This window comes from Pseudopipra pipra, chromosome 3 (genome assembly GCF_036250125.1).
Source record: "Pseudopipra pipra isolate bDixPip1 chromosome 3, bDixPip1.hap1, whole genome shotgun sequence".
Classification (NCBI taxonomy): Eukaryota; Metazoa; Chordata; class Aves; order Passeriformes; family Pipridae; genus Pseudopipra; species Pseudopipra pipra.
Window position 1 is genome coordinate 50,381,551 of NC_087551.1, and position 13,734 is coordinate 50,395,284.

Consider the following 13,734-nt stretch of genomic DNA (forward strand, 5'->3'; position numbering starts at 1 on the left):
TTGCTCCCATCCTACACTTCTTTTTTGGTCTGTATTGATACACTTCTTTAATTTGTCTGCTCTCCTTTGTGTCTGGCTGGGAACATTCAGCACGGTCGCTGTGGCATTCCCGAGGCTTTGGTACAGAGGTACTCTGAAGACTTAGAGCAGCCTGAAAAGGATGTTGCCACAAACCTGGACCAAATCCGGGTAAAGCAGCTGAGGAAACAGCATCGCATGGCAGTGAGTATTTCCGTAAACCAAATCTTCTTGTTTATGAGCAGACTTTTAAAAGGACTGACTAGTAGTAAAGGGAGATTCTTGTGAAGTCCTAGTACAAATGTGCTCCCTATATTCATCCAGCAGATGCAACATAGGTAGAGGTACTGTAGGGGCAGGATATACCTCCTCCTGTCTGAAAGGAGGACAGTTAGTAGTTGAAAGGAGAGTAGATATCCCTCTCTTGACTGAATAATAGTCTTAGAAGTCTAAGCAGACTTCAAGCAGTGGTAACAGATACTTGCTCACTAAGAGTGACATGTATTAAATGCTTCTGTATTGAAATCTGAAAGGGTTTATACTCCTTTTTTATTTCTTAAACTATACTAGTGTCCACTCGTCCTTAGCAAAAGCAGGAGGGGAAAACAGTCAAAAACATGGCTTTTGCTAGGAAAACTTGGTCTGTTTGAGGAGGTAATAGACAAAATTGGTATTCTCTTGCCTTACTGAGAAATTAAACATATCACTCTGAAAAGTCTTTTTACTGGATATTTTTTACTGATCTCAAACTAATTCAGAGTGGCACATGACAGTTACCCAAGCAGCTGGATACTGCCCACTGTGTCTGTATTGCCAAAATTATTGCTTCTGTGCCAAGTAATCTTAGCCTTTTAGTCCACACTGCTCTCATACTGACAAATCTGACATGAGAGAAGTTGAAACATCTGCTATGAAACTATACCAGTTTGGAAGAGGGAAAAAAAAAAAAAAAAAGACTTGCTGTAAAGGCAGATATGTTTGACATTAAGGGTTCTATTTTCTTTCTGTTTTTTTCACTCCCCAGATTCCAAGTGGAGGACTCACTGAAATTTGCCGTAAACCTGTATCTCCGGGACTCATCACCTCTGTATCTGACTGGCTGATTTCCATTGGTCTGCCTATGTATTCCAGCCTGCTTACAGAAGCAGGATTCAACACACTGAGCAAAGTGCCTTCTCTGTCACAAACTTGCCTTCAAAAAGCTGGCATCACAGAGGAAAGGCACATAAGCAAGCTCCTGGCAGCGGCAAGACTCTTCAAACCTCTTGATCCAGAAGCAATTTAACATGCTCCGTAGTGTGACATTGCCTGGTTGAGAGTTCACTGCTTCTTCTTGCACCAGTATTGCTCTAATTACTTCACATAGCTAAAGGGATCAAGGAAGTGGCTCCCAAGGACAGGCAGATATCTTCTTCAGAGGATATGAAAGTCTTTGGCAACTGAAGGAGAAGAGAAGCAACCACCAGGTAACATAGATGTGGTACTTTGCTCCCCCCTCACTCCCATCTAAAGTATTCTTATTTCATAAAATGTACAGGGTTGGCCTGAGAACCAGACAGCTTCGCAGAATTAAGGGACCCTTGCACATTTTCCTCATGTTTGTGATAGTGATACTAGTAAGAGGTCTTCTGTACCTCTAGGTTCCAGGTACCTGAAATCAGTCCTAAAGACCAGGTACAAGCCAAGGAGCAAATTCCGTTAGAGGCTGTTTGGCAAATGCCTTTTGTTTATTTTAGTCTAGAACTAAACACAAAGCCCTCCCCAGTCATCCTTTCTGTTGCTTGGTAGAGGTCCCAATACACCATACAGCCTTTAGCTAGGCCAAAGTTAATGGACTGGAATTAGTTTTCAGTGTAGTCCATCTCTGTCACTCCAATGCAACGAACCCATGGAGAGTCAGAAAGCTTCTTTTTATTTGTACAGAGCTGAGGTCATTTTTAAAACTGCTTTCTAGCAATCTGCTTTTTATTTGCCTTAAAATAAGCTTTTAAGCAGTTACCTAGTGTTCACTTACCCATATTCACATTTCCCAAGCCTTGTTTCAACCCGTCACCCTTAAGTTGCTCTTAGGGTGATTTCCAGCTGAAGTAGCTTCTATAAAATGCCTCATCATAACACTTTCTGTGTTGTAGAGATGCTTTTACAAATGCAGGGTTATGCTAGGTTTTGATTGTCAGGTTAACTTCTTGTTCACTACCGTCTGCATTTACTGTTGTTACTAAACTGTTCCAAGATATACTGCCTTGTATATATGTAACTGCTTTTCATTTTAATCATATTCTGTGTACTGTGTTTTATTGTCAATCATTATGCTGCAGCTTTGACTTGGTATCCTGACCATATTGATTCCAAACAGTGGGTTTCTGCAAATGAAAAATCACTTCCATCGAAAAAGCAAATTATATCCCACAGAAATCATCAAATTCAGTAATGCCATTGCATGGACAAAAAAAATTCTACTATAGTCTCATGAATAACACTGTGATTTTTAGAACAGTTGAAATCCATCCTGACTGCATTAATGTTACTTCTCACTAAAAGAGAGCATTGTTCTGGGAAATGTGGTGCACCATTTTTCCATGATGTAATGATATTTTTCTGCCTAAATCCATGTGAAACTTTCCAGTTGCCTATGTGGCTAATGACAAATTTTATTTTTCTATATTGGGTATACATTTTATATACCAAATACAGATTATCATGAATAGCACATAGCCAGCTTATTCTTTGGGGTCTATATTTAGGGTATCCTTCAGCTTCTTGTAGTACAAATACTCCATGGAAGGCAGAGCAAGCTTACTCTGGCAGGTAAAGGGAGATAGTGTAGAAACCTGGGCACAGGGCAGCATGTGTGACTATTTCCAATATCAGTTCTGATGTCAATTTACTGTATAAAATCAGACAAGGCACTTTGCTATTTGGTGCCTCAGTTATCCCAGCTTCATATTGAGCTAATGACTCCTCCTCATAAAATGCTCCCAGACTGATGCACGAAAAATTATGTTTATTCCAGGATTCTTTACTATATCTGATCCTTTCATGGTCATGTTTTAAGTCACATGAATATGCATTTGACTACAGATGATAACTGATTTGGCTCCTGGTAGAATTGATAGGTGTTAGGTTTACTTTCCTCATTTTGAATTTCACCCCGTCTACTGCACACCATCGTATGAAGGCAACTAATTCACTGTTGTAACTTGAAATTACTCTCAAGTTAATCTCTGTAATGATCTCCTCGTTGTGTGGATAATCAGCATGTTCTAATATGACAGCATCAGGGAACATACAGCAGAGGTGTTTTGTACAGCTGGTGAAAATGTGGTGTGGCCTCACCTTGAGTACTGTGTGAAATTATGGGCACCACAGTATAAAAAAGACATTAAGCTATTAGAGCATCCAAAGGAGGGCCACGAGGATGGTGAAGGGTCTGATGGGGAAGCCTTATGAGGAGCAACTGAGTTCACTTGGTCTGTTCAGCCTGGAGGAGACTGAGGGGAGACCTCATTGGTGGTCTTCAGTATCCTCACAAGGGGAAGTGAAGGGACAGCTACCAATCTCTTCACTCTCATGACCAGTGACAGGACTCGAGAAAACAACGTGAAGCTCAGTCAGGGGAAGTTTATGCTGGATATCAGGAAAAGATTTTTCACCCGGGGGGTGATTGAGTACTGAACAGGCTCCCCAGGAAGTGGTCACAGCACCGAGCCTGACAGAGTTCAAGTGTTTGGACAACGATCTCAGGAACATGGTGTGATTCTTGTGGTGTCCAGCGCGGGGCCAGGAGTTGGAGTCCTGATGGGTCCCTTCCAACTCACAATATTCTATGGTTCTAAAGAAAAAAAAAAGAAAAAAAAAAGAAATTAAGTGTTTTTTAAATAATGATGATTTTTCTGTTGTTGGTCTCTGAGGCTTACATGGCAACTATCAGCAAGCAGGAGATGGAAAGAGTATTGAGACTTCCTGGGATTGCTGGCAGGGACGAGAACAGAGTAGAATTAAGTAGACAGCAGCTATATTGGAGCAAGGGAAAAGTCCAAGCTGGCTATAGGCAACAAAAAAAAAAAGGAAATAAAATAAATTTCCTTGTGTTGCAGGGAAGGCAAGTCATACAGTAAAGCTCTCCCGTATTAATTACTTTCCCCACTCTTATTAACAGAAGGAGAATTATGGGAATAACCTGAAGCTGTGTGCCAAACACTCTTGGTAAATCCATACTTTTTAAATGATTATGTGACCCAGGGAAACCTAATCACACCCATCAGGACTAGAGTGAGCAGTTTGAGATTTTTGAATTCTAGTTATTGTTTTGTTTTCTTTTAAAGGCTGTGCTTTGTGGTCTAATTTGAATTACAATTTTAGTTTATGTTTTAATCTAAAAAAAGCCTTAAGCTTCTCAGTGTTTGAGCTTCCCTGCTGTGGTTTCACTCACCTGTGGCATTCCCCAAGCAGGTGAGGTGGTGTGGTATGAAAGCCATAACCACTTGCATCTTCTTGCAGTCATTCAGTGCTCTAAGCAAAAGTTCACTCATGAACTGTTGGGAAGCACAGAAGAAACCTGCTGCTGGAATCTTCTCTGCTCTGCTCAGGCTAATGATGTTTAATATCTATCCATTGTATCTTAGTAACTCAAACAGCTATTTAAGAATAGAAGCAGCAAACCCAAAATATTACTAAATGTCACCATAACCATAAGCTTTGATCAATAACCCACTGTTGCTACCCCGGTGGCAATGCTCTCATATGAGCCTGGCTTTGGATGCAAACTGGGAGCATGATTAGAAGCCTTAAACGTTGCAAACCTGCAAACAGGTCATCATCTCTAAGAGAGCAATAGTGGTCGATTCACCAAGTCACAGCTGTGCAGTTGTACTGTATTATTTTTAGCATAAATAATACTTTCAGTCCAAGATACTTTTATCATTAATTGACACCCTGTGGGGAATCAAAACTGTCGAGCAAGTTATGTAACAACTAACAAAGTTGCACTTTCTGTATATGAAATCAATATTTAAATAACTTATTTTTCTCCATTTGCTGTTCTTAAATGATGTAAGTAGCTGTAATATACCAGTACTCAATATGTCCTGCAGTTTGCTTCAATCCAAGAAAGCTGTGTATTGTAAAGGAAAAAAAAAAGAAAAAACAAATTATGAATGTGTAAAGATTATTGTGCTGTTTCATTTAGCAAAAAAAATGGTTGACAAAAGGGTTTTCCTGTGTATCAAAACTTGTCTATAATTATATGTCATACTGTTCATAGATCAAAAGTAAATAAATTTCCTTGATCTCTCTCTTTTTTTGGTTGTTTTTGATTTTGCTAACAGATCTTCTATTTATTGCTCTGGTAGCAGTGCCCACTGATTTAATTTTTTTGCTTATACCTTCGGCCCTCTCCCTCTAGCTTATCAAGCTTCTAGTTCTTCTCCTTGTTAGCACTCTCGACACGTATCTACAGCAGGACAAAAAGGTTTTAAAAACAAAATATTGAAAGCCCAGGACTAGAAGCAGTCATCCAAATATGATATGATGTGAATCATCAGTGTCCAAACTTTGTTACATCCTGTGAATGTCCAGCTGCTGGGCTCAAGGAGATGCGTGCAAGAGGTCTCCTAAGACTCCCCCTTGGGAGCTTTTCCATTTGTAATGGAATAATTAAAAATGGGTGGAACCAGAGAAAGAGTATATGAGTACAATGCTCTGGAACTGTAGTTAAAGCGATTGCCTGAAAGAAGGGATTTCAAACCTGGTTTTCAAATGCAGCTCTGCTTCCCTGGGCTGGTGAGGTGCCTCATTCTGGAGAAGGGAAGGTGTAACTGCTGAGCAGTCAGGTAATGTCTACAGTCTGTAATAAGATGCCAATGTCCAGGTTTTGGGGCAAAGGAGCCTTGGGACATGACTCTTGGCCCTCCCAGCTCACTTGAGTGACTCCTTACTTACTGCTTTGCATTTGTTGGTCTGGTTAAATTTGCTGTGTAATTAATGGGTGTGCTTAGCTGCCTGACAGAGTGCTGCCCGGTCCACATGGCAACAGCTTGAAGTTAATCCTTTGTGGATTTAGCCCTAAGTAACAAGGGTGGGCTGTGTCTGCATTAGCTGTTAACCGGAAGCTTAGCTCTGGAGACGACATAAAGAGAAAAACAAAAAATCTTTTGGGTTGGATCCAGACAGCTGAATCTTCGGTTCCTCTCAGGCAGCGTTCCCACTAGAACTGTACAACGTGGCAAACAGTTCGTGGGAATGAGGTGGCGTGTCAGATGTGAACGTTTAATTTTAGGTCTCCTCTGTGGATACCCCTGGGTTCGGCTGCGGCCCCGGCCGCTGCTGTTGCCGCGCACCAGAGGGCACTGCGCCGCTGGCAGCGGGAGCGCCCGCCGGCCCCGCGGGAATCGCTGCAGCTGGCTCACCGACAGCCTGTTTCCAAGAGTCTCTCAAGTAACAAAACAGAACTAAAAACAAAACAAACACTGCACAACATGAAAAGCCAGGGCGCTTGCCATTTCTGCAGCTGGAAGAAGTATTGCTTCCCGTCCAAGACTGCTGTGGTCCAGGATTGCCTTGGGAGCAGCTGAAACACAAAGCCCCCATCTATTGCACTGTTTTGCTGGTGTGTTTGATCCAAACGTGTGCTAACCGTAGTAGCCCCTGCCAAAACCAACCACCACCACCACCCCCTGACACATACATACCTATCCTTATTCTAAAGGCTCTCTTTCCACAAGTGTTTCCACCAGAAAAAGAGATATGGGAGAAACGTTAAAATTCTTGCTGCTAATACTTAGAAAAAGAAATTTTATCCCTGAGCAGAAGCTTCACATGTAAACCCACAGAGACTTAAAAGCTATGAATATAATGTTACATATGCCACTAAAGCTACCTCATGAGTCTACTAAAGGTTAATCATTTAACATTCAGGAAGTAATACAAAGCAAAAGTCGTATTAATTCTTAACCTTGCCCTTTTGCAGGTACTGCAGTCTTTCACTCCATGAATGGACATCATTATTGTGCAACACAATTGGCTTTTGCTGATCTTACACCCACATGACTGTGCTTACAGGTGTAAGTGTACCGATAATGTTCAAGCCCTGACCCCAAAGCTCTGATATTACTGAGATTCTATCATTTCCATTGTTTTTGGGCCTGGCTCCAAACGGAAGAATTTTTGCACACATAAATGAACTTATAATATTTTAACACCAAAAAAAAACCAAGCCCTCTTTAAAACTTTTGAGGACATTTATGGAATTAGTATGCTTCCAAAAAAAGGCAGACTAGAACAAAGCCATAGATCTTATTTCAAGAGACCTTGTTGCTTGGCCTGCTGCAGGTGGAGTTCATGAAAACTGTAGGTGCCTAAGGTCAAACAGAAAGATGGCTGGTGGGATTAGCTGCTTCCAAGACTAGACAGGTTTGAGTAGGAGAGGAGGGTGAGTTGGAATTACAATTCTACTCTTCAAACAGCTTTGTTGTTTATTGAATTCAGTCATTTAAATTCACCATCTCTGAAATGAGTCCTCCATAGACTTGGAGGTTCTGGGCTTAGCTCTTCCAAGGCAGATCCCATTCCAGGTAGGCAGAGTCCTGCACATCTCTGACAAGTTCTACATTCCTTGTATTGGCATGTACTATTCTGAAATTCTCGCAAGTAGCATTTCTTCATTTAGCCACAAAATGCTTACACAGCTGTGCAAGTTTGTGAAAACAAGACCTGTGTTTATGTCTACTAATCCTGCCTTAAAGGGGACACCCTCGTGAATTAGACTATCAATCTACTACTATTTTTTTGCACTTTGGCTCCACTGACTCCTATGGTAATGAACATATACTCGGCAGGTTCTAAAAATGAAAGTTATAATTTTTTTATGTTTATTAAGTATAAGTAAGCTGTTATTTAATATGAGCATTCACTTTTAAAGTTCTGATTTAAGTGGCTCATTTGCAGTTCGCCAAACAGAAAAACCATCACCATTTCTCTGCCTCAAAGAGTGAAACTGAATTGTCTCTCTTGCAAGTTAAGTGATGATTAAAAAAAAACATGCAATGCCACCTCGACCATCTGGTGAGCTGTTTCTGTACAGTACTAGCAGTGTTACAATAACTTGTCTTTCACTTTGATGTCCATATGCCGGAGTCCTCAGTGGACTTGGTAGTGAGGGCTGAGGTTAGTTCAACTTGGAGGTGTGTTCAGGTCTTAGCAATTCTACAAAGCCAAAAACTCAAAAGATTGGCAGTATTGTAGACCACCTACTATGCCCTGAGATGAGAGCGATTTTACAGGTAGCACTGGCTACCTGTAATCTGAAAGCAAGATTAGTGATGCTCCTGAGCCCACTAAAACTGTAGGCAAACACTACACATCTTTTTGTTTTCTTTTAGAAGAACTGAATTACCTACTATTCACAGGAGCTGCTACATGAGGAAGACTGTGTTTGCTGATAGTGACAAGCACGACTCCCACCTCCCACCACAATCAGATCTACTGCTGTTACGGAGTGGCACAGCCTGCACTTGCTTATGAACATCAAAGCATGAGCATCACAGAAGGTGCTTTGGATTCAGAGCAGTGCAGTTTCTGAAAAGCAGAAGAGTGGCTTAGATCAAATTCAGTTACACAAATAAGTGCTTATGTGTTTAATAAAGTCATCTAATGAAATGAGATAAGAGGCTCAATTCATTAAGCCACTTTCTTTTGAGAGACACTTTTTTTAGCCCCCAAGGGTTGGATTTAGAACATGCCTTGAGACCAATTGCTGCCTTCTCAGTTTTCTTCTCCTCAACCTCATGACAAAGCAAGAAAGGATTTCAGGCTGCTTTCTGATATGTATGGGAGTGTGAGTCAGAAATTTGCCTTTGGGCACATAGGAAAACCTCTGGAAGGCATTAAAAAATTTGGGGGGGGGGTTGTGTGTATTTTAGCAATTTGATCAGTTGTGTCTTGCTTCAGGAATATGGGAGGCTTTTACCTGAGTCTACGAGGTTAAATGCAAATCACATCAAAAGCAATGGCTCAAGCTCCCATGCAATACCTGTCTGTGTGTAGATATGCCTCCCCTGGAGCTGACAGATGTCTGCAACACAGTGTTTAACCTTGCAGGCAAAGCTTCAGAGCCATAGATGTTTTCAGGCCAGGAACACATAAACAAATTTTTCTGTGCTTTTCTGCATACACAGTAGACAAATGTTCAGCCTCATTCCTTGCATCCTTGTTGGCTGGATCCTACTGCATTCTACTGTCGTGTTAGTTGTTCAGCCTGTGAGAAGACCAAAGTCAAGGTTTTGTTCAAGTTCTGGTGGTTGTTTGGTGCTCACTTAAGCACGTTCACAAACAAAAGTGGCTCTGTGATCCCTTGTGTAAGCAGCACCAGAGGTGTAAAGTGGCATGGTAAAAATGCAGCTAACATGACAACTGATTTGGTGAATACCTCATCAGGGCCTCACAAAGATCTCATATTCAACTGGGAAATAAAGGTGGGAAAACAAACCAACCAGCTGGAAACCTTTCAAGATGGTAACTATTTCTGCTCATTTTTCCAGGTGTAGCTACTTTGCTGAGAACTTGTGTTAAGTTCTGTCAAGTCAAGATGAAATATGGAGACGAGAAATTCAGTTTAATCAGGTAATTGAGAGAGCATCCATCCCAGATGCGCTCCTCAATTCTGAGAAATGTTGCTCCTGCTACCAGGAGCATTGGGTCCTGAGGCACAAGCAATAGAAGGCCCAGGAGAGCAGCAAGTTGCAGCAGTTAACAGTGAAGTCTCACAGACACTGTCTTCTTGATGTAAGTGAAGTAAATCTAGATAAATCCTATTTAGAGCAAACTGCAAAGATCTGTCAGGTTGCACCCTGAGGCTCATGCAAGGTTTGCACAGTGCCAGAGTAGGAAACATTTATTTTCCATTATTTTCAATATCAGCCCCAATAGTGTTCCTTACCTCTGTTTAGTCCTGTGTGTGCTGTGGGAATAACATTTACAGGCTGTGCCTGTCTTCTTCCTTTGTGCCCTCCCAAGGTGTGCCTGAGCCACCCAAGTACAGCAGTCCCTCCAAGCAGCCAAAGCGGAAATCCATCTATGTAGTAGTCTTGGCATGTGTTTGCCCTGGCTGCTTTAAGGATGGGGGAAAGAAAAAGGATTAACCAGCTCATGGAACAGCTGAGGTGGTAGTGAGGCTTACTGGCAGAGACTGGAGGGAAAGAAGAAAGGGCTGGATGAAGAAATTAGTGGAAAGATGGTGAATGTCATAAAAATAAGAGCAGCATTTCTTACCTTCTGCAAACACAGAGGTCTCACATTCTCGGATGTGTATTTGGTGTGAATTAGGCAAGAATGTGCCATGCATTCAATAAGTTAGTTTATGCATATATTTTTCAAAGAGGAACTACCTAAAAATATATGAGGAATTTAAGGAAAAGAAGAAAGTCCTCACTTATTTTCCATGTGTGGGAACTATGTGCTGGTATCCCCTAGAACAGGCATCTCATGGCTAAGGACAATTGCCACTGGACAAGGTGAGACATCAGGCTCTCACTGTGGACCGCTGTTCTATGTTTCTGAGTTGTTCTCATCAGGCTGTTGCTAGCTCCAAATCACAACATCCAATTCATCCTTCCTCACACATAGGAGTGGGAATATAAAATAGATTATTAGTTTTCCCAGACATATAGTTTCTTCTTACTGGCTTAACCTGTAAAGAAAATAGCAGCTACAAGGTTTGTCATCACCTTTACATTAACTACCTCTAGAACCCAAGGGCTTTTTAAAAAACAACTGAACAAAATCCAAACAATAACAGTAGACAGAATCAGTAACCACACTGCTAGCAAACCAGTTACCAAAAAGCCAGTGTGAGCATGTCTGAACCATATTTGCACAGAAACTCTGCCACTTCATGCTGTTATCTGCATCCCATGCAAATCCTCAGTTTCCTTCAAACTCCTCTTTGATCCAAGGTGGAATGCAAATAGTAATTGATGTCTGCTACAAGGCTCTGAAGAGATAAACTGTTCTGAAGGGTTGCTGCTTCCATCTCTGTTACATAAAAGTCAAATATTTTACAAAAGGCCATTTCTGCCTCTATCAATCCATACTTTTTTGAAATCATAAACCTTCAAAACCAATGTATAAATGAAATGATGAAGAAAACCTATAAGGACTTATTAGCAAAATATATTTGAATATCTATTGATTCACTGCCATCCCTTCACTTTGTTGCTCTCTGACTTGTTACCCTTTTCCACAGAAGGATGTGTCCTACCTCCCTCCAGGTAATCTCACTGGACTGCGGGTCTCTCTGCCTGCGTAACCCTGAGCTGGGACACAGACATGGGATGATGAGAAGTGCTTCAGCCACCTCTGTGTCATGCAATGCACAACTGCTGGCAACTCCCTGATCTCCCTTCTGGTGCCCCAAAATCCATACCTCACCTAGCTCCCTGCTCTGAAGGGAAAATACCATCACTTGCACCCACCCCAAACCCCATGAAAGGCTCTGGTGACCTGGGCATGTTGGACAGGTGAGTAGCTAGGCTGTCAGCTGAGGCAGGGTCCATGCCAAATTTGACATGTTCTGTGAGTTTGCTCATTTACATTGCTGCAGGGCCATTTCTGGGATTGTCACAGTAAGAACAGACTAAGCACAGACACTGTTGCACAGCTACCTTCTGGAGAGAAGGTCAAACAGAAGGGACAGGATTCAGCAAGTTCTGTGCTATTTTTTTTTAAACACAAGAAATACAACACTTCAAGAGCAAGTGTAATCCTGAATGAGAAGATGCCAAAATTTACATTTTTACCTCCCAAGTCTTCAAAAAAAATCCGTGTAAGAGACATAACTAAAGACTTTAAAATCTTGCCCTTCTCTGAAAGGCACTGCCATTTCCACATTCACTTCTCAAGTCTTACTTGTTCTGATGTTCTCATGCTGACCAGCAATATAATAAAACACTACTCGAATTATTCACTTGGATAAAGTTTGCAGTCCAAAGTTGGACTCAAAATATATAACTAAAGCTCCCACAGACCTGTATACAGAGAAGTGTCTCCACATGACTCTTTTATTGGCCAAGTGCTTGATTGCCATCTACTGGAGAGTAAAGAAATAAAATCCAATAAAGAGCTACTTCATAGTGAGGGAACTATGTTGCCTGTGCTTTTTTTGCTTTAACTTTCCCTGCTTCTGTACGATTAATGCAAGTCTGTGATGGCCTATAAATTGTTTCTCTGTTATGGTAAACAACTTCTAGTCTTCGCTATCTTCAAAGTTAGACCACATAAATACTACTTTTATAACTAGGCACTTAAAAATTTTTCTAAAAAGTTTCTTCAAAATAAGCATATATGGTCCATTTCAAGCTGGAATTACTAGATAAGCAGCAAGTAAAAATGCTGCTAAAGATTAAAACTTTCTTAGTTTTGAGCTACTGTATTTGCGTGACCTTTGTGGTCTTGCAGTTCTAAGAATGGCTACTGGATAGCTAAATAGTATTACTACTGAGAGATAAATTACTACTGCTAGCAGAATTTATGCCAAAGGCAAATTAAAGTGAAATATCTAAAACTTTCTCCCTCTGTTGATCTTCTTCTGCCTGTGAAATCAATCTGTGTAGTTAAGCCTATTAATATACAGTAATCTCTTGCTGCCTTCCATTTATTTTTTTTAAAGACCATAAAGTCAAATGTTCTTAGAAGATAGAGAGAACAACAATTAAAACTGGTGGTACAGCCTCAGCTCACCCTACAAAGTGTGCTATAACTGCCTTGATGAGCTGAATGTGTTTCCTGTAGGATGCTCCTTTCATTAACTGCAGAACCTGACCCTGCATTAAGAAAGAGGTTGTCCAGGTGGTAGATTTAAAAGAAGGGGGAAAAAATAAATCTATAGGACTGTGGACTGCATTACTGAGGAAACTTGGGGCAGATGTCAAAGGAGGCAGATATGTGCAGTAACAGAAAGAATGGTTTCATGGCTATGTCAGTTGAAACTGGTTTGAGTCATAGAAAATATGAAATAAAAATCCATACTTTATTTAAAAATACAAAGATTATTGAAAGGTTGGCTGTATTTCAAGAAAAATATGCTACAGCCACCACAGCTCTTCTTGAGTCCTTCTGCCCACCAGCACCTCATCCTCATCTTTCCTTATGTCTGTCCTTTATGATCCCATGTTTTCACTCCCCCTTTCTCCTCATGACCTCTCCTTGCTTACTTTGTCATTAGGTCATCTATTGAGGCACTTCTTCCAGTCTATTCCTCTCTGCTAAATACCACAGCCATGAATGTTTCACTCAAGATAACTTATTTGCTCATCGCTGCTAAGGCTCAGCAGGTGCAGCAGGAGAAACACATTTTGGGGAACATCCCATCCACATCCTGCAGCATTATGGCAAATCTGTTGAACAGATTCACATGGTGCCCAGTGGCTGCAGCCAGCATCAAGATTCACTTTAAGCTGGATCATTTTCAGTGAAAAACAAATAAAATCTTCTCATCAGTTAAACGTTACATTTTAGCAAGTAAAAGATCACAGAAGTGATGAGACCCAGGCCTTGCCAGTAGTTGTGATACTAAAGCAATGAGGCAGCAAGTGCTCAGTGAAAATAGGGGAATAAGTGCAGTTGAAGGATTATTGTTGTTGTTGCTATTACATCATTTTCTTAAATGGTCGAATGATTTTTCTTAAAGGAGAAAACAGATCAGTCTGCAGCTTAACCAGGGGA

At 41.0% G+C, this 13,734-nt stretch overlaps 1 protein-coding gene across 7 annotated transcripts in view; it reads left to right on the forward strand.

The window, feature by feature from the left end:
* SASH1 (SAM and SH3 domain containing 1) overlaps positions 1-5,314 on the forward strand; it is a 542,727-nt gene extending 537,413 nt beyond the window's left edge. For all 7 annotated transcript variants that reach the window (XM_064649068.1, XM_064649070.1, XM_064649072.1 and 4 more), the window contains 2 exons: positions 91-222; positions 1,043-5,314. In XM_064649068.1, coding sequence (XP_064505138.1) covers positions 91-222; positions 1,043-1,303 — 393 coding nt within the window. In that variant the 3' untranslated portion in view covers positions 1,304-5,314. The remainder of the gene's footprint in view (positions 1-90; positions 223-1,042) is intronic.
* Positions 5,315-13,734: the final 8,420 nt, after the last annotated feature.